This window comes from Empidonax traillii, unplaced genomic scaffold, assembly GCF_003031625.1.
Source record: "Empidonax traillii isolate 1590-97213 ecotype Southwest subspecies unplaced genomic scaffold, ASM303162v1 scaffold66:size1465758, whole genome shotgun sequence".
NCBI lineage: Eukaryota > Metazoa > Chordata > Aves > Passeriformes > Tyrannidae > Empidonax > Empidonax traillii.
The window spans coordinates 1,240,822-1,266,517 of NW_020955259.1; the positions used below are offsets into that span (position 1 = coordinate 1,240,822).

The 25,696-nt window shown below is 35.3% G+C and overlaps 1 protein-coding gene across 5 annotated transcripts in view; it reads right to left on the minus strand.

Annotated features, from left to right (window-relative positions):
- The window catches only part of ASAP1 (ArfGAP with SH3 domain, ankyrin repeat and PH domain 1), a 149,107-nt gene that overhangs the window by 51,171 nt on the left and 72,240 nt on the right, over positions 1–25,696 (minus strand). For all 5 annotated transcript variants that reach the window (XM_027880278.1, XM_027880273.1, XM_027880275.1 and 2 more), the window contains 8 exons: positions 23,811–23,883; positions 15,105–15,250; positions 10,101–10,175; positions 9,719–9,768; positions 7,671–7,800; positions 6,808–6,893; positions 5,963–6,038; positions 5,060–5,146 (listed from right to left, as the gene is read on the minus strand). In XM_027880278.1, the coding sequence (XP_027736079.1) occupies positions 5,060–5,146; positions 5,963–6,038; positions 6,808–6,893; positions 7,671–7,800; positions 9,719–9,768; positions 10,101–10,175; positions 15,105–15,250; positions 23,811–23,883 (723 nt within the window). The remainder of the gene's footprint in view (positions 1–5,059; positions 5,147–5,962; positions 6,039–6,807; positions 6,894–7,670; positions 7,801–9,718; positions 9,769–10,100; positions 10,176–15,104; positions 15,251–23,810; positions 23,884–25,696) is intronic.

Consider the following 25,696-nt stretch of genomic DNA (forward strand, 5'->3'; position numbering starts at 1 on the left):
AGTTTCTCACTGTTACATATAATAATATATATTGAAGATTACCCCCTCTTGTTTTATTCAGGATCCCTACAATTATTTTTAATTTTGTAACAAGTCTGCCACAGAAGTTCAGAAAGAAGTGCTTTGGTAAAACTGGCAGCTGTGGTTGGAAGCAGCACAAAGGCTGCTCTGTGCCATGTGCTGCCAGTGGTGTTCACACCATCAAAATAAGCAGCTCATTGGTTATAAGCAAATATTAAATCCCCATTGGAATTAGAGTCCTTTTGGTATTAGCATAGGAAAGAACTTAATGAGATGTGGTTCTTGTTGCAAAGAGTATATCAGATGGAGATTTGGGGAAATAAATCAAAATCTAAAGAAACAGTTGACAAACCAGACACAAAGCATGATTCTAAAGATTAGCTATATTTAACTTAAAGCTGTTAAGTTACATTGGTAGCAAAAATTATTATACAAAAATAGGCAACAGAAGCCTGTATTAAAGGCCTAGTTTCTTTTAAAAAGTTAAATTTCTTAGGATATAAGCATTTTGAAACACACAAGACGAAATATTTTACACAATTAAAATTATATTAATATCCATTAAAATAGTTTTTAAACCATAGTCATTTTCAAAAATCAGGTAATTCTTGCACAAAGTAACAGAATCTGCCCTGACTTGATACCAGGGCAGCACAACAGTGGTCACAAGAGACACTGCAAATAATAGAGCCAATGGAAAACTGGCACTTCTGCACAGCCCAGGATTCAAAGATGGTCAAGATATGCTTTACTGGGCAATTCCAGGGATTACAGTAATATTTGTTTTCACTGATCAAAGGACAGGTATGCCAGTAAAATGTGTAAGGGCATTACAGATATCCATAATGCTAAATAAATACCCTGGATCCATGCAACACTGAAACAGGAGTTACATTATGTGACCTCAAAAGTGCTGGGACATCTCACTTCTCTAGTGGCAACTCCAAAAAGGTTAAAGGTGGACAAATTTACAATTTGGACAGGAATCACTAGTTTCAACTTCCTTCTCTTGCACCAAGGGTCAGAGAAACTTAAAACTACATAGCCAGGGCCTCAATTTTATTATTTTAAACTGTTTCCCAGCCAAAGCAATGTTTGATAAGAGTACTTCTAAATTTTTACAAATCTGGTGGAGAAAATCCTATTTATTTAATGTTCTTCAGTAATTCCATTAATCCATAAATTTTCCAGTGGTGATATTATAATGCACTAATGCAACAGGGAAAATGTATTCTTAATCACAAAGGCCATCTGTCACAGTAACAAAGTCCAACTTTCTGTACTTGAAGATTAGGATATACACAATGATGGAGACCTGCCTGGGGAAACTCAGGCCACGTGTCTTCAATCTTTGTTGTCTCTTAACTGCTGACATGCTGCTTCAGGATTAAACACTGACTACCTAAATAACACAATGCTTTATCAAGCTCCCCCATATCTGCCAGCATCATTACACTCTGACTCAAGTCATGGAGCAGAACCACGAGTGAATGTTGTCACGTTGATTTTGAAAGGGACACTTGAACACCAATATGATCAAATAGTTATTTTATCCAAAATAACATATTCTTTCATTACAGCATTTCTCTCTCCTATGATTTCCCTGGATATTTGAGAATCACATCCTTTTCCTTCTAAGACAAAATTTCAATTCTCTTTAAGTGAAACATTTTATTTTAATATTTATAACTTTATATACAGATTTCATACATATATACACACACAGTTTTTCAGGAGTCCTAGAATTTGTCTGCAGTGTAATTCCAGTCAGAAAAGTTGCACAGGTTATTTTGGTTTGCCTGTGAAGCTACTTTATTATAACGCTTTTTCAGTTTCAGAATTTGACTTAATTTTTTATATTTTAGATGAGGTTACTTTCCACTGAAACAAAATAATTTTTACTACACATCCAGGAAACAGGTAACAAAAAAGCCAAATATTATATTTCATTTGTTCTACCTCATAATATTCTTATGAGGAACTTTTGAAACTTGACTTGTACCATTGCAGCCGTGGATGTACAACACACAATACTGAAGAACAACCACCTATTTGTCCTACTTTATTTCCAAGAACTGGCTGAATATCAAATAGCTTGAACTTAACAACATACACAGCATCCAGGAGAGAAGGAGATATTTTTCTTTGCTTTCCAGATAATCAGCTTGTGAGAAAAAAGGTACATGAGAAGAGAGCAAGTCCTGTTCCTCTGTGTGTTGGGAATTGAATAATTAAAAAAAAAAAAAAAAAAATTATTAAAATTATTTCCAAGTAGGTCTTGAAATCTAATGTTTTGTGTTCAACTTTTGGAGATAAGGATGAAGGAGCAGGAACTAGGTTCAGGATGATTTAGACAGTAGGGAGATTACAAATATAATGCTTGTATGGGAAGCTCTGTAAGAGTTGTGGAAGAGATCTAGTAGGTCCATGTGCACATTGGAGATGGAGAGAAAAAAAAATAGCGAACAGAGCATTAGGAAAGACTGTAAAGTAGGAGATAAGGGAAAACTGAGCACTAGAAAGAGCTGGCAGATCTTACAGTAAATTGGGATCTGTTCAGAGATGCTCTGTAGTGCTCCTGTTCAGCATTTGTAACACTAAAGAAATTCTAAAACCATGTATAGTGTATCATAAGAACTACATTGTCCTTCAGAACTGAGATGAGAGATGCAGGGAGAGGAACAGTCTCCTAGCCAAGGTTTAACTGCTGTAAAATGTACACCTACATAATATAAGGACACATAGGCAAGTATCCAAAAGAAAAATAATTCACTACTGTAAGGAATTACTCATCCATTGTTCCTTATTAACTGCAATTCCACCTGAAATAATTTACTAAGTCCAAGCCATGTATCTACACATAGCAGCCATAATCACAATGTGCTACCTACCAAAATTACATGGAAGTCCTCAGTTACTCAAGTCATATTTTTTAAGAAGTTCCAGAAGAATTCCAGGAAAGTAAAGATCTTCACCTCACACAAGGGTGATTAATAAAAACTACTTTTAAGAGTACATTTATTATTTTATATACTGGTAAATCAGTGTAACTTTTGTGCAGTGAGGTTATGTCTCTAAAATTGCCCAGAGTTCTTTGAAGGAATCAGTAAGTAAATGATGACTGATGCAGTGTATCTGGACCTTAAATGGGCACCCACTGTTCCTTATGAAAGGGAAAGAATTACATTGCCACAGGACAAAAGTCCTCAGGTGAGATAAGAAGTTTAAAGCAGGAAACAGTCAAGTGAGTTTCACAGAAAGCTGTGACAGCACATCTGGTGTCTGACACAAAAAACCTGGAAAAGGGTGAACAGCAAACCGTCAAAAGTTTGTTAGGTGGTATTAAATTATTCAGAATATGCAAGAAAGACCAACTGAAGAATTTCTCAAGAACCTCATGATAGTGAGTAACTTGATAACAAATGACAGGTGAAGACCAGCATAAAAAAATGCCAAGTGATGCAGAGGGAGAGAATAAGATACTGTGAGCTGAGTATGAAGATTCAAAAACAGGATGACATGCTTATAGCTTTACAGATGATTAAACTCACACAGTTCCTCTCCACTAAGCTCTGGTCAAAAAGCAAGTCCATGTTAGAATATGTATGAAAGAAAAAGAAAAATATCAAATTTGATCTATTGATTATCTCATAAGTTCACGTGCATTCATATCCTGAGTAGGGTGTGCAGATCTAAAAGTTCAAAACAAATTAAAGGAGAAAGATTTTTCCCACAACATGCAGCCACAGTGGGAAAAACACAGCTGTAAAATGAGTTGATGATTTATGCTTCTTCAAAAAGCAACTGCACAAATTCAAAGAGAGGAAAACCACAGGATGATGGAGAGACTTCCAACAGTCAAACTACTAATGGGAGGGTATTCTGGGGAAGTATCAGTGTTTATTGCCCTTCATTTTACTCCCAACATCCCTTATTGATTTGTGTCAGAAACTTGGCTGACTCAATAATATGGTTGTAAATTATGCTCTTATGTATATTTGATAATAGCAATACTGTCCAATCATATATGTGGATGATCTTATGTATTCAGCAAAATGGCACCTGTCTAGTGTTTAGTTATAATTCATATTTAATAACAGACACCTGGCAAATAGGAATGTCTTATTTGCCTACAAGAAAACTGAACAGAGGGTAAGCGAACTTACAGAGGGTAACAGAGGCTACAGAACTGAACAGAGGGTAAGCGAAAAGAAAACCACACCAATCCCCCCAGTACAGTTTCACCACGGGATATTCAACATTTCTGACTCTCAGGCACTATAATTTGGCGGTCACAATATATCTCAGGTAAAAGCTGTGATGTATGCTATTATTCTATCTCCTAGTTCAAGAAGTATTCCAGAACATCTGCAAAGGACATTGCACGCCCCTCCCTTCACTATTGATACCAGCGCAATTAATGATGTATTTTACTTTTGAACTGCCCTGTTTCAGCCACTGCTCTCTGACTAACAAATAACTTTTCCTCCTTACCAGGTGGTACTAGCAAAAGGGGTTTTGTGAAGGAGAAAACCAGCACAAAATGTGAGTTATCAGATGAACAGTAATACATAAACCATAGCTAAAGGCAAGTCCCTAGTTCTCGTTCTGTCATGTTCAGGATCACCCAGGTCAGGAAAATCCTGAACACAGGCTGGAAGATGGCAGAAGAAAGAAGTGTGCACCCCATTAATTAATTTTTTTTCTGGAACAATCATTATTTACCATTATGAAACACAGGATACTTGGCTAGATGAACCATTTATCTGATCCATTACAACTTTTTTACAGTACATTAAAAAACTACATAAAAAAAAGAAATAATTTCTTTTCATACATAATATGGAAACAGAAAATTAATGTAAAAATATTGTTTGTTGATACATGAACATTCTAAATATTAGTTTTGTCATAATGTTTGAAGTCCAACACTTTTGAACCAATAACTACATATATTGAACATTAATTAAACAAATTTCTGAATGCAAAATTCACAAATTTAAATTATCTCAGACAATAACATTTATAAATTATTTACCTCCTTCTGATCAAGCTGCAGAGAAGATTTTATCAAATCACGAAGAGCAGTGAGTTGTTTCTTTTCTTCATCTTGTGTCTGCTTTATCTACAGAAAGAGACTGCTATTAAATGCTTGCTGGATGCAACTTTAACTTTCTATTTCAATATACCATTTCTGACGTCCTGAACAACCAGCTCAACTAGTCTGTGTTTCTCTAACAATTGAGTTTACTTTCATGGACTACTCCATTCTTATGTATTCATCTTCTATGCACGTACCACTTGAAAATCAAATTAAAATGAATGTACAGTTTGTTCTGTTACACTTTAATGGCTCACTATATCTAATGCAGCTAAATTAGCTACTGAAATATTAATTAAATAACTCCAATAAACTTGACGGATGACTTAAGGAATGAAAATACAGTTTAATTTAGCAACAAATGGCAATTGCAAATGGGATCATTGTAATTCTGAGTATAGAATGCAGAAGCACTTGGGTGACAAGTGGGTTTTGATTCCATACTGTTGCTTGTCCTTAAGAAACATCACAAGTTAATTAATTTTAAAACCTTGGTACTATCATTAAGCAATTTGATTTTAAGAAGTGAAAATAGTAGCTAAAATTGATGCTAATAAAATAAGCTGATTCAAATATTCACATTGTAAAGAAGTTTTATGTTAATGCATCATTGAATTAGTAGTGCATTAAAGCTACTTTTTCTAATAGCTGTAAAACCCAAATACAAATTTAACACAGTCAAGATGTTTTTGCTTTGTCTAGCTGTGTTCACTTTCAAATAACACTTTTCATTTATAAGATGCAAACAAAATATAGACTCTTGTAATAATATATAAAATGTACATAGACATACAAAATACTTTAATTTTCAGACATAAAGCTACTTGTAAGTAAACTTACATTATATAAGTCAGCAGCCAACTTTTCAATATATTGTTTAAGTTTATCAGCTGTTTTCAAGCCATCTTGGAAGAAACTAGAATGAAAAATACCTGTGATTTATCAGGAATACATCTAATTCATAATACAAAGTAGATTGTCTTGTGGAGAAAGACAGCAAAACAAACAAAATATATACAACTCCTTCCATGTTCAAAACTAAACAAACTAATAAGGCAACCAAAAACCCCAACAGAAAAGCCTTTCCTTAAGGTTTTAAAGTACAATATCTTTCAGCAGTGGAGCACAAAGCATTGTGACTTTTCCAAATACAAAACTAGAGAGAATACAGGTTAGCTTGTTTTTATCACCTATTTTTATCAGCCATTGTGTTTCTCACTTAGTAATTTCTAAAATCTCTTTCCTGTATTTAACTTAAATAAAAGTTCCTGTGTGATTGCCTTTGCAGTTCTACTGATGACAAGGTCATATCTTGCTAGTTTCACCCCAGAGAAATTGGAAGAAATCACTGGCTTTCCCAATGGTTTTTAAATTTACATAAAAGACTAAAAAAAATATTAAATAAAATTAAATGTTTCTAAAATTACATCCTAGATCAAGGCCTCGGGAACTGAAATTAATTTTGTAAGCAGCATGCAAGGTTTTCCTTTGGCCTCTTCCTCCACCACTCCCCTGCTCTGCTCGCTCACTCTCACACTCTCTACCAAAAGTTTGCAGCCTCAGAAGATGCAGAGGCAGACACCTGGCATGTTTCAACTATGGAAAAAAAAATCCTGACAAATTCAAAGGGAAAAGACACCTGTGTAAAAAAAGAAAATTCTAACTAAGGCTTGAAGTGTACTTACTTGCATTGTGCATGATAATACTTAATAAGGTTCTGCAGAAGGTCCACACCCTTTTTTGTCTTTATTTCATTAACCTTGATAAGATACTGTATAGACAAAGAAAAGCATGTTGACAATCATGTCTCAAAACCTTCACCATTTTTCAAACAATAAAACATAATTTGCTCAGTGAATTAACTGTTTCTGTGTTTAACCTGAGTGCTGACTCTTAAGCCACCAGTCTACCACTAAGCAAAATAAGCAAAAGATAACAGTTTATTTGGCTATTCCTTAAAAATTCAAACACCCCAAAACATAAAACAAATTCAGGAAAAAGTTTCATCTTTTACAATTGTCTGAAGCTTTCCCTTTTCCAATGTTACTGTAATAATTACTGGAATATTCTAAAAATATAAATACTGTGTAATTTAATCACCACTAACATGTAATAAAAAGAAGTATGAATATTAAAAAAAAAAAAAAAAAAACAGTTTTATGGAACTAATGCATCACTGTCATTTGTCACTTCATTAGAAATTTTAGAAGTCTTCAGAAAGTGTGTTGGAAGAAAGATATCAAATACTTCCTGAACTGCTCAGCCATAATCCTGATAAAATAAGAAATATTTTCATAGTGTATTTTCAACCCAGCAACCTTCCCATAATAATCTAAAAACAAAGAATAAAAAAAAAAAGGAAGCAAAGTTGCAACCAGAGTTGCTAAAATAATTATCTTTATTTTGCTGTAATATGTGACATTAAAATAATTTCTTCCCTCCACCCCCATTAAAGACAAAGCACATTTCACCACCTTCAAGTAAGGCCCATAAGGGACTTAATTCATAGCTATGGTGTTGTAATTAAAAATAGAAACTTGTTTCTTACTTCACACATCTGTAGCTGAAACAGCCGCCTTTCCTTCTCCATTTCCTCTGCTATCTCAGCTCCCGTTATTTCAGTTCTTATCATCCCATGCTGCTTTGCATGTTCTCTTTTTTCCTTTTCAATCTTTGTACTGAAATTTTAATTAGAAAACATTTTAGAGTATTTTTTTCTACTACAATGTGATCTGGTATTATTTAGGGAAAAATAATAATTAAGAAGCATTAAAGAAGCCATTCCTCTAGGATACCAAATCCGATGTGTTTTAAGTCTTCAGAAAGTAATTGAATCATGAAACTGTCCTTTCTTCATTTCATCCTGCAACTCTTTTCTCTAGTTTGTGTATTACTTGAAAAAAAAAAAATATTATATAATTCATTCTGTATGATGGACTCCACAGCTTCCACCTCTATATACTGCAGGGTAAAACATCTAAGAAACTACTGACTTGGCAGGAAAATGGCAGAATAACTCAATAAGTTTCATGTTTGTAAGGCAGGAATTAAGAAAAACAATACGGCAGCACATGAAGTTTAGCACCTTCTCAAAATGACACAACTCCCAGTGACTGTTTTCAGAGAAAGCCAACACTGAAGTTCTGAAATAGTGAAATGTAAATATGGGACTAAAGCCATCCTGAGACCTTCACTAGAACGTGACTGTGGCTGTCCTTACATATCTCTGCTTTCCTGTAACTAAAAAAAGCATCATGTTTTTATATAGAATAAAACACTTTTCAGCACTGCACCTCTAAACTGGACTCAATATTTGGTGTTGAATGAATTCTAGGAAACAGAGTTATTGGAGAAATATAAGGAACATTTCCTTCTGGGTCTTAATAAACCCAAGTGAAATTTGCTCATAAAAGAAAAAAAAATAGCAACAAGACAACAAACATCTTTCCCTAAATTTTCCAAATTCAGAATAGAATCCATAGATGATTCCATGTATTAGGCCTGTATGAGATACTTCATCTTCTAACTTCTGTTTATTGGCATTTGGCATAAATAGGCTTTCAAAGATACCTCTAATTTCATATATAGAAATTGGAGAAGTAGAAATATTTTTATTTTGTTGTCTAGAGAAAACCTTTCAGTATCTGCAAAATATGTAATATCTGTGAGAACCAAAAAACTAAAAAGGAATTAAAAAAATCAATTTACATGTAAATCTGAATGCTTAACTGAATACAACAATTTAGTTTTGGGATAGGAATCACCTTTTTGCCTTAGATTAATAATAAAGTGATTTCTACTTCAGTTGTTCACAAGGATTTCCATTGTTATGAGTTCTGAAAGCAAAAGTTACTATAAGTAGGTAAGAAAATTAAGCCAATAAATATTTCAGCAGTTCTTAGTGGTCTGAGTTCTTCTTTCATTACTTTTCTCCCCTTCTGGTTGGACATAAATGAAACACTAATGATAGGATTAAAAAGGGGAATAAATAAAGGATACAAAATATTAACTAACTCCTGAGGGCTTTTGAATTCTGATAAAGCAGCTGCCCATCACAGCCTTGAGAGCATTCTGAACCACTCCACCAACAGTTCTGCAAGTATTATACTACTTGTTTCCAACCTTCTATATTTATGAATTAGTCTTTGCCCATGGAAAATTGGAATCAGAGAAAGAAAATATTTTTAAAATCACAGATATTTTTGAAGTCACATCAATTGCACTCAAATTTTTCTCACTCAAAAATATTCAGTTCTGAAACACAGAAAACATATAAATCTCATAATTTGTACTATTGACAGATTTTACGTATGTAACTGCAAGAATGTACAAATGCCATCTGAAACCTCCACAGTTCACTTTACAATGTTCAGTATCTAAGCATTAAGTGCATTAAGTATCTTCTTTACAGTGAAGAAACATTGGGCAGTCATTTAACTACTTCACAGGGCACATAAAAATATTTTCGTTCTATTAGTGCAGAAGAGAGATCCACAAAAGAAGTGCCTTGCTCAGCCACATTTATATCCACAGATACAGTACAAAGTACAGCAGAAAAAGGAAAAAAAAATTAAAAAATGGAAGAAAAATACTTACAATTTGGTTTCATAATCCTTCCAGGCTTTGTCAAAAGGCTTTTTGAGGTCCTTAGGAAATAGAAAATTTCCTTAGAAGATTTTTAAATCTTCATAGTTATCAAGTTATAAATAGCAACAAAAATACTCTTTTCTTTAAAACTTTTCATACAGCAGTTGGAAAAAATACTGGGTTTGAATCTTGCAAAGTATTGTCTTCCTGTGCATGTCAGCACAGGAATTTACAGTGAAATTCTCAGGCATTGCAGTCATGCCAATTTTGTTCTTTGTACTACATATAAAATATTAATGAATGCCAATATAAGAAATAATCTCATGAATGAAAGGAAAACAGTCACAAAACAGATGGACCTGAAATAAAAACTTAAGTTTTCAATACTTACCCCTTTAACACCTTTCAAGTCTCCTTTTAAGAGAGAATCCAAAGTGAAAATAACATTGTGACTTAAACCTTGGAGCTAAAAAGAAAAATAATATACTGTTATAATTCAAAACAATTTATTATGATCTTATCAAACTACTGCCAACAAGTCTTTGAACTTCATTAATGAAGTTGCAATCACATTTCTAAATTAATAGTAAATTTAAGTCTGTAAAGAATTAATAAACATTTACTTGCATCAGACATAGAAGCATCATAATCTATGTTTACTAAGGTGATATAAACTCAGAATTTTAAAAATAGCACATAAGCAAAGTTCTGAAAACACCTTAAGATAATACACAGTCTCTGGTAGGAAACATTTGAATACAAATGTCTCACAGCCTCCTGAGTGAGGAGCCAAGGACCTCCTGTGCCACAGGCAGGAAATACTCAAGGAATGTGTTAATTCAACCACGAACAAAAGGAGCCAACAGAGTCACCAGCTCCTTGGTTAATCCCAACTATTTGGGAACACTGCTCCTTTTTTTGCCCATTTTTGGAAATTTCCAATTTGTGGAAATCTGACAGCTCCTCAAATTCTTGTGAGTTTAAATTTCACCCTGTTGAGTTCATGCCTGTTTGATTGTGGATGATTTGATTGTGAAATGTTCTCTTTGTCTTTGCCAGTGTGAGGGTCGAAAAGTCGACCACTGTGATCCTATCTGAACACGTACGGTGTGGATGTCAAGAGTCACGTCAACAGGAAAGATGTGTATCAATATTATCCCAGTCTAGTGAAGAGTCTGTTGCCTTTTCTACTTCCCTTCATTTCTCCCCCAAAATATTCCACGAATCCTTCAGTCCCTTGATAGGGAAGGATAGTGAGAACAGCAGGAAAGCTGAAAAGACTTCATGCCTTCTGCATGTCAACCAATGGAGTAGGGAATTGTTACACTACTCTTTTTATTCTACCATACATATGGCCCAGCTCCCCTCTCCTATATGATCTTCTGAGAATGCTTTAGTCCATAAAACTAATTTTTAAGGGACTTTTGTGGAACGATGATCCACACTGATGAGAATATCGAAACAAGCACTTAAATGGGTTCTCCAGGTCTAATATTCCACTTGAACTCGTCATATGTTCAAAAGACACTGTAGTTTTTCTCATTTTTCCAAGAGAATCTGTTAAGGATAACCAATTCAAGCCATTAATACTTGGCTTGAAATTACTGAACAGTAGCCAGCTAGAATGTCAGCTGGAGGGAGGAAAAACAAGCTAAATATCAGTATATTGTGCCAATATGGTAAGGGTTTGGAATCATTTACTACATTGTTGAAGACTTAATAAAACAGTAGCCCAAGTGAACTGGAAACACATTCAATAGAGCAAAACAATCTCGCATATAGAGCAAAATAAAAGCAAGAAAGCTTTTAACAGATGGAAACATGTTTGATAATCTTGTGAGGATTGTGAACAATAGATATTTTGCCTGCAAAGGTGAGCTGAGGACATTTACAAGAAAGGGAGGTGGGGAAAAACAGGCTTTAAACACTTGGAAAAAGGCAAAAACCATGAAAATTTTCAAAGAGGTAATCTGTAAGTGCTACAACTGTTATTCTAAAATCTCATCTAGATCAGTGTAAAGATACTGATACACTCAGGTCTTCATATGGCTTAATGCACTATTGTAATGTATTACTGCAGAAAGAATGAAACCTGGAACAGGAACAGAGGTAGAAGTAAAAAAAAAAAAAAGAAACTGATTGTGATAAGACAATCAGAGTTTGCTGAAAACCTAGACCAGTGTTAGCAATGGCCAATTCCAATGTATTACCTTTAGAAAATGCTAAAGAAGTGGTCATTTTGTGTCATTCTTATAAAATAGTCTCTACAACAACTATTTTATAACTTAACTATTATATTGACAGATTTTAAGTTTCAGACCTTATATTTAGTGATAATGCCAACAGTTTATAGTGAAACTTGCACAGCAACTTATTTAAAAGGATTAATGGACACATTGCTATTCTTGTCCTTGTGTCCTGAGCAATCATTTCAAAAGGATGCTCTCTAAAAGTTGCATACATAATACAAGTTGATGTTTTTACTTCATAGTTACTGATCTTAGTAAGCAAATATCACTCTAAAAATGATAACTCTCTACTTCTTTCAGAGAGAAGAAAATAAGTTATTCCATACTCTCCTTCTCATGAAATATCCATAAAAACACAATTCATAGGAAAATTTTAATTGAAGTTCAAAAGATTTAACTAAAAAGATCCAATTTTTGAAGCATTTTTTTTGTTGCCTACTCTGTAGCTCTATTCCTTATTCATCTGTCTTTAAAGACCATTCATTATTTATTGTACCTTTATTAAATAAGGCAGCAACAATTTGCTTTAGGTAAAAAAGAAAAAAAAAAGCCTATTAGCCTGCCATTCATCTTAATACCTTATGCCATTTTCCCAATAATTTTATTAACCTAAGCCCCGGCACCTACTGTGGGGCTTTATAAATGACATTACAGAGTCCTCCTCTCAACTGCTTTTTCAATGCACTTCAACTTCTATTCTGATATTGAAAACATCTTATTTTCTTTCAGAGTAATCATATTAAACAGAATGATGCTTAAGAACAACAAAGTAGAAGTTTCTATCTCAGGGTGAATCAAGGTGAAAAAATAAGTGTTTTTAAAATGCTGAGACAGTTGTCAGATAAGTCTGTAGTCTATGTGAGACTGCTGAATGAGCTAAATTAGTGAATAGCCTGTTTAAAAATCTGTCAACAAGAATTTAAATAGATAATGCTTCATAATCTAGCTAACATAGCATAATGTTCTTTTGAATAAGTATGGTTTCTTAAATTAAAAGATCTTTTTCCACTTGATCAGCACTACTTTAAAAAAGGGAAAAATCCACCACTTCTTGGTTCCCAACTGAAAGAAATTAAAATTTTATGTGGATGCCATGCAGGGTCCAGAAATCTTCCAACAAACTTGAGTTCTAGTCCCAAAGTCTCCTTAAACTGCACTTTTATTCACATTTCAAAATATTCACTTTTAATTGTATGCTAAGTTAAGATTAAAGAAGGTCAAAATAACCCAGAATGACAGAAGTCTTTACAGAGGAAAGCAGGTCCTTTGCATATCTACTGGTCTTTAAAACTGCCCACACTGAAATAAAGGATGATCAAGGTAATAGGCCCGAGCAAAGCTTCCAAAGCAAGTAAATGAGGGGAAGAGTATTTAGTCTCATGGGAGTAAGGAGGTGATCATGAAGCAGCAAGACTCAGAAGGCAAAGTAAGTACCAGCATGAGAGGCCAGAAGTGACATCCTGGTTTAGGGTTGATGGGGCCTGTGCAGCCTGAGATGTTTAGAAGGGAGTCTTGGAGAAGTGCAGAGAGTCAGGTGGGAATGTCTGTGGATACTGAGCTACCTGGGTTGTAAAGCAAAAGTCAAATACAAAGAGTTGCACAAGAGCCTTGTAAACTGCTGAGAGAACGAAATTAAAGACTGAAATCTATGCTGAAAAATGTAAAGTGATACGTAAGGAGAAGAAACTGATACAGAATCACGTTACCACTCATCCAGGAAAATGTCTCAAGGAAAAAAAAAACTTGAAGTTACAGCAGAGAACCCCTTGAAAACATCAGTGCCAATGCTCAGCAAGCATTATGTTACCAGCCTTCAGAAAAGGGGATAAGAAATGGAACCATCTTCATGTTTGTCCACTCATTTCAGAAAATGTGTAACAGTACTCAGAGAAGATTCAGAAAGAGTGAGCAAGGGTAATCCAAGCTATGGAATAACTAAGACTCAGCTAGAAAAGTAACAGAGGAAGGGAAAGAAAGAATGACAGTTATCTGTAACTTCCTGAGAAAAAGAAGGGATTTCTTACATTTCTTATAGGATGCAAGAATCAGGGAACAATAAATGAAAGGATCAGATTCAAAAGAAACAGAAATGACATTTCAGAGAGGAGTTCATTTTAGCACTCTGGAGGAATCCTCCACTTTATGAGCCAAGCCTAATACACATTCAAGAAATCCTTAGTCAAATTTATGGAGGTAATACTAATGAGGACTAAAAGAAAAAGATTGTCTCCAGCTCCAATGCCTCTGAGTTCAAGGCTGTTTACATGACCATGGCACAGAAGTTATCCCCATCTTTGCTCCTACGCTCTTCCCTATAGACTCACTCCTGGGCATCTGTCAAAGCCAGGGAACTGTGGTACATGGGCCTTTGATGTGACCTACAGCAGTTGTGGTTGTATTAGGGACTCTAGGAAAGAAAGTCTGTAATATCACTTATACTCCACACACCAGAAAAAAGCTTGGAAATAACCCAACTGTAGGAAAAATGTAAACTTGAATTTATTACTTTCTGAATAAAACAACTATCAAGCCCACGAAACATGATTTTGCAAGAAATGTGGCTTCATTACTTTCAGCATTGGAACATATTTGCTATGACTATAGTTTTATTATCCACCTTTCAGAAATAAAAGGCCTAAAACAAATTTTAAATGAGACAAACCTACTACTTAAGTAATAGATGCTTTACATACCACAGGGAGAGTGGACTGTTAACACCATTTAAGCATTGTTCCTCAAATTGTTATTTTTCTTCCATAAAGTGAATGTTTCTCTTTTTTGTGGTAAAACAAGACAGCCATAACTAACAATATTGTATTTTTAACTGGAAAGACTTCAAATATTCAAGGGAATGATTTAGAATTAGGGTCCATGAGATATATAACATTGTCAATCACTTCAGAATGATGACTCAAGTGATGTCTCAACATTTATGTTTTTCTTCTTAACTGCCAATTAACAATCAAACACAGACAGCGTGTAATAATACCCCTTAGAGAGAATCTCTGCAGAAATTATTGTGTTGGGTTTTGAAAAAAAAAAAAAAAGAAAGCATCTCGAAAGTTATCATTACTCATCAAGATCATGCAGTTATTGTGTTTTATTTTGAAACAACTTAAAAGCTAAGAAAGTTTGAAACTCCTCACCAGGTTCTTCAACAGCGTTGATAATTCTTTAGTAAGCGTGGAAAATTTTACAAAAGCTGTGCCAAGATCTGGATTATCCCGACTTAAAAAATTACTTCCAAATTTATCTAGTACTTGTGCATAGTTTTCTTCATTTTGAACATGATCTGCAAAAAAAAAAAAATTAAAAGTCAGACTTTTTTGTAGCCAGTCAATTATAATTTTAAGCTTATTGCAACTTAGTAACAAACCAACAAACAGTACTTTGGAAAAAGCCACAAGTTAAAATTATTTTGATTTTCAGTAAATATATTAAAATTAAAAAGAACTATTTAGTAATAGGCATATATATGCTTCTTTTAAATCAGCAACTTGAATTTGTAACACAGCAATGAAGAAAGCTCTGTAGTTAATAAAGTAATAAGATCAAGCATATATCATTGAAAAAATACTGAGCACGTGCTCATTTTGTAAACAACATCAGAATTTATAACTGCCTACTGTAACACATTTTTTTTTTTGTAATGTAAGACACTTAGAGAATAAAAAAGTCAATAGTATCAGATATAAAAGTAAAGAGAACAAGTCTGAAACTGACTGTAAGTTTAAAAGAAAAAAAGTCTCTTACAGACAAAGATTCCGTTTTCCCCTGCTTTTTAAAACTGAGTTATCCCAGATAATGGAATGTGTACTGGTGCACAGCCAAAGACTCATTTCAATGTATTTAATAGCAAACTGCACATACAGAGAGGTCAGAACCAAGAAGATGAAATTGAAGCCAGTGAGAGGGAGGAAAATTCTTGACTCAAAGATGAATTAGGGACTGTTGTATCTGAAATGTCTTCCCTGCTTCTATTTATTTCCCTTTCTGGTATGTGTTTCCATAATTTTTGTTACTTCCGTTTTAGCATCTTTAAATAGAAAATTTACCTCTACAGCCCTTTGGGACAGACTTTAACATGCTCATCTCTCTTAGAGGATATTGGTATCAATTAAATCAATATTTCACTTTAACGAGTTTCCTAGTCTTACTGTGTGGTTTCTTTCTGCAAGCCACAAACACAAAACCACAAAGCTATTCCAACTAGTTCTGTGCAATGAAATGGGGGGGAGGGAAAGAGAATGGTTACCAGTAGGTACCACATTTTTTCCCAAAAGATCTACAAGTTTTCTTTAAATTGTCATATTGCCTGAGAGCATCTGAATTAGAAGTTATGACTCAAAAGAAGGAAGAACAGAGAAAAAGACAGAAGCTTCAAACAAGGCTCATGAATAATGTCCCACAATGAACAAATCTATTTTGACATTTACAAACAGCTGATGAAGAGTTAAACAATAACACTCCTAAGTTATTGGGTATATTCAAACATCAGTGCACTAAAGCTCCAACAAAAATGTGTGAAAACCCATTAAAAGAAAAAAAAAAAAAAGCACAATCCTTATTTACCAATACCAAGCCCCAAACTCCACACATCAGACAAGTTCACATTCTAAAAATCAGACATTAATACTGAGGTTTTCAGAAGGCCAAATATTTAATCATATGTTAATACAAAGTTGTAATTCAAACAGTATGTTTTTTAAGAGAACTATTCCAAAACCATACGGTTTTAATCAAATAGCTTAGCAGTGAACCCAAGGAAACTGCTACATAACAATAAAATATGCATTTTGTTTTGATGTAAAAGCTGTTGCATAAATATACATAGAGGACTTCATCTATGAAGGAGCTTTAGCTTATGCAGTCCTCAGCGAGTAAAGCTCAAGTGTACCCAGCTGAGCTGAAGGAAGGACAATGGAAGGTCGGAAAGAATTCTGCTAGATCATGGAACCCTTATCCTTGCCTGTGAAACACTTCTAACCCCACAGTATTTCCCACATTTTGATTTTAAGCACTGTGTTGTTTCAGAGGGCATTTTCAAAAATAATTTTGTGAACAGACTGAAAAAAGAGCTGAAGAAGCCTGTTTCCTTTATCTGTGGAAAGCAAAAGAAATTCCCAGTCAGAAAGAGGAAGCAGGAAGCAGATCATTGTCCTAGAACAATATATAGGAAGTTCTCAAAAATCTCAAATTGCAAATAACTTAAATCTAGAAGTGAGGCTTTGTCTGTGATGTAAAAGAAGTATTTCTGTATTTATTTATGTAATTACCACACATGTACACACAAAATGCAATTACTCTGCAAGAATAAGAAATATTCAATTTCTACATGAGTATCAATGTAAATCTTGTAAAGGAGGTGAAACATTTTCTATTGAAGAAGTAAGGCAGTTCTTGACTTGACCTTAAATGCACATAGCTGAAAAATTAAATCTGCAATGTAGCCTACAAGAAAATACAACATGTCAAACCCAACACGCCTAGAGCAAACAGCTTCCTTTAATCTCACTGTAGGTGCCTCATGCAAACTCAGAAATGATTTCCTAGTGTCCTAATAGAATTTCCTCTGCATAAGGAAAGCTATAATGGGCATGACAATATTTACTTCCTTAGATACAAGTCCTCCTACAAGCCTTTAATAATGCTGAGAGTGACACACGATCAGTGACAGCAGTACATATAAGGGATAATGTTTGCCTTTCAGAACTGGCTCATGTCTTCTCAATATCGTAAGCACAACTCAGTGGTGCGATGAAAATAGAACATCTTCCCCAGGCAGACATCCTGCTCTTTCAGCAGCACCCTGAGACGTGCCAGAATCATGGGCAACTGAGGATGGGCTCTGTACCCACAAACAGAGGCAGCTCCCTTCAAAGGGGCCCCACTAATCCCTCCCTTCCCTGTGGGATCTGGCAAAGCCCCGAGCACCTGAGCCTGGGCTGAGGACCTCACTACAGCATGGCAGATGTGCTGAAAAGCAACATCCTGCACTGGGCACAGCAGTGGGATCTTCTGAGCTGAAAGATGTGCATCTCCTCTCCTCCACAATCCACATATCCAGCTCAGAGAAACACCCAGCACAGAATCTACCTTTGTTTTGAGAAAGCTCTGGTAGGGCCCAGTGCACAGCAATGCTGGGGCATCTCTTAGTTTGTGCTCTAACGTGTATATTGAGGATCACATGTTAAGAGGAAATAACAGGAACACAGATGAAGATGTGCATCCAAGGAACTAAGGAAGGAATAGTGGTCACAGCAGCTTTACAGCAGCATTTTGGTGAATAGCAGTACTTTCCAGAAGCAGGGAACACAAGTGCTCTGAGCCCTGAGCACTGCAGAGGCACAGGCTGAAGGACTCCCAGGGCTGAATCCCACCTTGCTCTGCATTCCCAAGCAGTACCTGAAGTTGCCTATGCCTAAAGTCACCTTGTGGTAAACTTTTCCCAGGAGAAACAGAAGACTTTGATCAGATTCCCAAGATGTACAAAGAATTTGTACTCTTTCACTGAAACCCACAGCATTCATTAAGTACTATATTTATTTCCCACTCAGAAGTTGCCAGAATTTTAGCATATGCTTCTGAACCAAGTGAAATTCCTGTCTACTTGTGCATATTAAGTAAGGAAACAGAAGTACAAATACTGTGAAGAGAGGTTAAAGAACAGCCTTTATATGCTGGAAGCTAGAAAACACATCATTAAAATTAAATCTTTAACATTTCCTCTCTCTACAACAGTTTTGTTCAGATATATTACCCTGCAAACACTGAAAAACACACACAAAAAAAGTTAAATAGTTTATGGAAGAAAAAGGCAAACCCACTATTCTTTTCTGTCACTGATTATATTTTAATTACACCCAAAGAAAGCCAAAGAATGTTTAAATTACTGAGAATTATTTCTGCATATCTGGTTAAGTAAAAAAAAAAAATTCAGAATTTTGATCAACTTTAAACTATTTTTATGTTGCACTTATAAAACAGCTTTGTTAGCCAGAGGAAAAATAACCAAGGTCAGAGCCAAGCTGCATTTATGAATGAAAGATGACTCAGATGGGCTTTAGAAATAGCAAGAAAGCTGGCAAGGTTAAAAAGGATGGCAGAAGTTATTTTAAATAAGAAAGCATCCTTTCTCCTTTCATCTTTCACAAAGCTGAAATCTAATGAAAAAATAATAGAAAAGAAAAAATTATTTGACCGCCATACACTTATCTGGACTTGATAACAATAATGCCTTCTGGACTGAGATCGTTCAAGGGAAAAGGAATAAAAGCCTCTTTCAAATATTTCCAGAGCAAGGAGTATGTCAGTGAGACTGTTCTCTAGATCACCACAGTGCAAGGGCAATGAGAGATAAGCCAGCCCAGAAAAGTAAATTACTTATTTTTGCATCTCTTTTCATCACTGACATGCATGAGGAGGTTCTCATGCAGCAATTTTCTTTCAACTCTGCTTCAGAGAACTTATATCAAATCTAACAGTAGAATTTTTAAAATCTGATAAAATAAGAGATGGTAAGTCACTTAAGACACATGTACAAAAGAATAAAATAGGCAAACTATACAGTTTTAAAGTACAGCCTCTTATTTATAACAGCCTCAACCCTACAGCAAGAATGAAAAGCAAATATATGAGTTATTTTTAGTAAGCTTCAGAGAGAACTGAGAACTCCTGTATGCACCACCAGCAGTATAGCTTATTTATTCCTCAGGCAATTTGTAGAAATCACAGTGCAGAACAGAACTCGTGGACATGTGGACAAAATGCTGAACAAGAAACACAGGTTTTATAAAAAGAAATTTTTACTTCAAGAAAATCCTGCCTCCACAGGGATCAACAAGCAGATGGGGAGAGGAAGACCATATGAAATGGTTGGATTTCTGAGAAGTTCTGTTCCTCATCAAAACACTTGAAGGAACAAGGATCTCCAAATTGGAGCTTGGGGTCTACCCTTCCCCTTTCATTAGCATAAAAAAAGTTACAGCTCAGCTCATCTTCATGCAAATGCAGAGGAAGTCAGATGGAGTCAGCCTAGAAGAGTCTACAGCAACAGGCTCGCACCTGGGTAGCTCCCACCTTAGATGAGGAATCCCATGCTGAACGCCCAACACAGGGAAGCGTGCATTAGTCAGCACACTCCTCACTAGACATTACAGGCAGAGGTTCTGAAGTCATATCACCCTGATATTCACTACCAAACAAAACAAAGCTTAATGTCAGAAATTGCAAAGAAACACAGTATGTGACAGAGCAACACCAAAATATTGCCACAGTGTGCTTAAAGCCTTATTATTGTGCACAGTTCCTGCCCCTCTTGCCCAGAATTCGCTCCTCCTCTTTCCTGTTTTAGAAAAGAAAATCCATGTTGCCATTCTCGAGAAGGATAGTAAGGATAATTAAATGTGACAGTTTCTGTAAAAAAACAAAGAACAAAAAAACCCACGAAAGCCCCTAGGGCTGCTGAGATCAGAAAAGAGATACTGTGAGCGATGGAAGAAACAACTCAATCCAGAAACCTATTTCAAGAGACAGAATGGTCGACACTGAATCAAGTTTGGGATTCGTCCACCAAGAAGTCCTCCAATTCTACTGTAAGAAGCTTTGGTACTTCAAAGCCTCCTACAAACTCTCATGCCCAGAACATGCAAAACTCCCTCAGTTTCAAATCAGATAAGTCATTTTGGTGGGCTTGAGGCCAATGCTTTGAGATACGCACAGTTTCCTCCTTAGGTGACTTAAGGCCTGAAGAACAAGCACAGGGCAACTGCATGGGAGCATCTAATGATTCATTCAAGACTATGAATGATCAAGATTTATATGAATTCAAATCTCAGACAAACTCAGGCAAAGTCATTAAGAAGCACCAAACATCATGGTACCAGTTCTGACTCAAAGTAATTCCTGGTCTTCGTATAATTGGGAGCTAAGAAAGTGTTAAACAAAATAATTTAAAAAAAAAAAATCACTCCATTTTTGCACCGTTTTTCAACTTCCTTGAACATCTGCTGTTGATCATTGTGGGAGACCATGGGGACTGCTGGTCCTGCTCAGTACCTTTGGTCTTGCATGGATTTTATGTTTTTATTTCTCCACTGTGTAAACTCTTCTGATTATATTTGGAACTTATACCAGGGAAGTAATGAAAAAGAGCTATTGAAAAATCTACAGCACTAATTGTGCAATCTACTGCTGTTACAATTCAACCCAAATATTACAGGAAGGGAAGTCAGAACAGATTCTCTATTAAGTTCAAGCACCATTGACATAAGATGGGTTCCTAATACAGATGCAATCCATCATGCCAGAAGTAAACAGCAAGCCAGACAAGGAGGAAATGGTGAGAAGGAGGTATCCATCTGTATGTCTCACTGGATTTCATAAACAGTAGTTTCCCAAACAGTACTTTAAGGAATCTAAAGAGGGAAGGGTCCTTTCTAAGGGATTTCCATATTTCTGTGCTGGTATGTTTTCATTTCCACAGCAGTCAATCTAAATGTAAATATGACAAATGGGTGAGGGATGTGCGTGAAAAGCAGAAAGTATTTGGGTGATGTTTAAGCTCTTTATAACAGAACAGAGTGCCTTGTGGTTCATAATTCAGCACCAGTGAGGAACAAACCAACACATCAGAGGGCTTGGCCTTCATGAGAATTCTGTATGAGACACTGCATTATGTCAGTGTCACTCTTCAAATGTTACTTCAGGCAAAACCAAAAACAAAACACAAAAACCCCAAACCAATACAACCCAAAAAAACCTAGCTATGATTTTTATTAGAGTTATGAATTGGATTACTGAACTGAAGAGAAAATGATTTCTATTGTCCCTGAATAACCTTTTCTCATCACTTCAGCCAGAGTTCTCAAAGGAGAATATGGAGCACAGCAGTTTTAAAAACAATTTTTCTACTCTAGTAGTTTAAATATGGTCTTACCTTCTAACAATCAATTCAATTTGTAAAACAAAATTCCAGTTTTGTACTTAGAGGTTTTCTTTTGAAATACAAAAAATAATCACATGATTCTTTCTTGAACTGACAAACAACAATTCATTTTATAGCTGTTTCTGGTATGTTTTACTTAAACATCAAGAAAATCAACTTTCATCCCTGAAGCATAAGAAAAGAGCTGGCTCAGCAATTCTCCTCATACAAGGAGGTAAAATGAGCCTGAGTTTCAGTCGCTTTATATTTATATTTATTTTTATAAGGTTTCACATGTTGAGCACATCTTTTGTCTTGCTCTTACTAACCCCAGTTTATCAGTTACTGCAGGAAATCCCTCCTGTGCACGCCTTTTCTTTGTAACAGAGCCTATCACAGCAGCATTCTGAAGAGGGAGCCAGAGGGTTATGTTTGGTGCTTTCCTAAGCGAAAAGAATTCCTACTAACTTGAACCTTTGAAATAAGACTTGTTAGGAAAAAAAATTAAAACGTTAAAAAAAATAAAAATCAGGTACCCCACTATCTCTGCTTCTTTTTAAGAGCAGAGCAGTCAATCAAAACCATTAACCAACTTTCTATTGCTTTTACTCAGTGTAACTAGTTCACTGTATAGTATTGCCCTACTTACAGGTCTTGACAACAATATCACTTTTATCACAAGTCTCAAACCAAATGATAGCTAAAATCTCTCATTCATGTATTTCAAAACAGGCAGAACTCATGTTTTCATCAGTTTTGAAACTCAGTTTTTGAAACTCTATTTGGAAGTTAACACTTTCAAACATAGAAGATGCTTGGAGCATCTGAGTACTTCTAAAAGCATAAAACTAAATACACATGTACCAAATACTATTTTCACTTTGTATCAAGCTTCACAGTCTATTGGGAAAATATTTATCATCAACTGAAATTACAGAAAAGCTAATTAAAGCGTGGTGCTAGCAAACCAACATCAATGATTGCAGAAAAGTTAAGAATCTACATTAAAAGACATTAAAAATCCTGCACACTTCCATAAACACGTTAATGGGACAGCATAGAAACTAAGAGCACTCAGAAGTAGTTCTGTATAAGGAAAAATCTGCTAAACTGATTATTATTGTCAGGGAATTGGAACTGGGATTTGCTAGAATCCTCTATTTACAGCCAGGTGGTGATGGGAAGGTGTACAGCACTGCTCCCCTCTCTGCTTTTCGCACAGTTTTTAGGACTATAGAGAAACAGAAGTAAAAGCCAGGTACATTCTATAATCTTTTAAAAAGTGAATTTGTATACTGGTCTGTGTTTGATTATCATTTCTTACTCCACCCAAACAGTTATCCATTCACATTCCAGCCACCTAATCACTCATCCAAGTAAGTACCGAAGCTCCAATAAAACATCAGCTGTGTTTTCAAACAAGCAAAATAGTGATAAATCTCCACTATTTTAGATAGGAAAGGAAATGTATAATTTTGATTGTACCAGTTATGAGGGGAGTACACGTGTGGATGAAACAGAAACATCTACCAGGAGATATTTCTTTTTATGAATTTATTTATTTATTTATTGAATCTTCTAAGAGGTTCAAATTCTTGTTTCACTTAGAAGTGCTCTCTGTAGACACAGTCGAGGACACTTGTCACAGTTCTAACTGGACGTAACTGCTTCAAATATTATGACAGCAGGAAAATTTGCCTATGAGAATTCTCCTAGAGACCCTTGAGAAGGAATATAAGAACTAGAGAGCACATTAATCTGATGTATAATCAGAAGGAAAAAAAAAAGAAAAAAATTAACTCCAAACAATCCTAAACATATAAGCATCTCTTATACTATACACCTCAACAGGAGAAATTTCAAGACACATCTCAAACTTGAAATCAAACGCTTAGGTTCTAATGTAAAACTGAAAACAATGTCTTACCTTGCCCCGAACTATATATTGCTTTCACTGATTTTTTCACCTTCTGTAGTGCAGTTCTGTCTTGATCCAATGCCTACAACAGCAAGAAATAAACAAACTTTAAATATTTACTTAATTGATTCCATTAACAATTAAAAAGAAACCCACAAAATAAGCAGTTTCATAGGCTAGAAAAAACTGTAGGTACAGCTTATTCAGCCTGTGGGAAGGTCTGAGGTTATTCAACCCCTTCAAGATGAGTTAAAGAACAGAACTGGAAACACTCTGACAGTAGAGCTGTAATGACAGTGCTAGAAGAAAATCACTATTTTAACTTTGCACAGGACAAAGCATTTGTTCAAATTTTATTCTATTTTGAATATAAAGAAAAATGAAAACCAACAAGAAATAGTAGATGGTTCTACTCTAGCCCTATAGTTTCTACTACAACTAAATTGTTTGTTAACTTCTATGGTTTTCCCACAGTAATAGTTTTCCAACTATAGACACAGATTATCACACTAACCTCTTGCACCAAATTCCACAACATAAATCCAAAAATACAGAAGATGAAAAGCAGAAATCAAAAGAAAGGACTAAGATCTTATTTTGTGCAACATAATGTGACTGAAAGGAATATTGTAATAATAATACTTAATATGCATTTTCAGGGTTACCTCTTTAAGAATTTCAAATTTTCTGCAATAGTTCCAAAATCCAGTATCACAGAATCACAGAATATTCTGAGTTGGAAGGGACCCAGGAAAGGATCATCAAGTTCCAGTTCTTAAGTGAATAGCCCATAGAAAACACTGAACCTGTGACCATGGCATTATTAGTACCAAGTTTTAACCAACTGAGTTAATCTCAGGGTTGTATAAAAAGTTATTAAGTAACAATGAATTAAGGATTAGATTTCTAGCTACTTTCTTTTTTAAGCTGTTTAACTTCTCCCTATCCACTGTCAACCTGATTTTGGAAATCAAATTAACATGAGAAAAAACTATTTTGATAAAGCAAAAAATAAAACTAAAGTAAACATTAGTCCATATCTGTGGAATTAAGAAACTTAAAAGCCACATACTGGTACTGTGCACAGTGATCCAGTCAATGTTACTTAAGTGTGAGTTTGGGATGTTCTGCACAGTCACGCTGTGAAAGCCTCCCTGCTTTCCATGGCAAACATGTACAGAAATGTTTAAATAATTTCCCATATATTTTTCCCCAATTAGCTCACAGGCAATTTCCCATCACATAAGTAATGTTACATCAATAATCTCAAGTTTCAATAAAGTGTTTGCCATATTATAGTCACTTTCAAGTCACTGAAGATCGAGGAACTTGTACTCAGAACTACTGTCAGGGCAGCGGCCCACCTGAGCGTGCCATAGAGACCCCACCACTCACATTGCAGAGACCCTCGCAGACATATTATCCAAAAAGCCCAAAGTCTGGAGCACCTGAAGACTGGCAGAGCAAGGCAGAACAGCAGCTACTGCCAGAGCACTGTGTCCCTCCTCAGAGGGACATCCCCAACAACACTGAGTGAAAACTTAACCAGTAAGCAGAGCTTTCACTGTTAAACCCAAGATGGTGTTAAACTGTTAAACCCTGATAGCACCTTCCAGTACCTAAATATGGAGGTCTACAAGAGAGGTGGAGATGGTCATATGTGAGGGTACTGCTCTCAAGTAAGTTCCAAACCCTGAATGTTTCAGGCTGTGAACACTTACAGTAGGAATCCACACAGAGAGAAACCAATTAATACAGAATAGTCTATTTTGGAGTGGCCCAGTTTTAACAAAGCAAAATATTATAGTTGAACAACACACGAAAATCTCTAACAAACTGTTTCTGTTTCTTAAATGAAAACAACCACGTTCCCAAATTATACAATCACTCCTGTG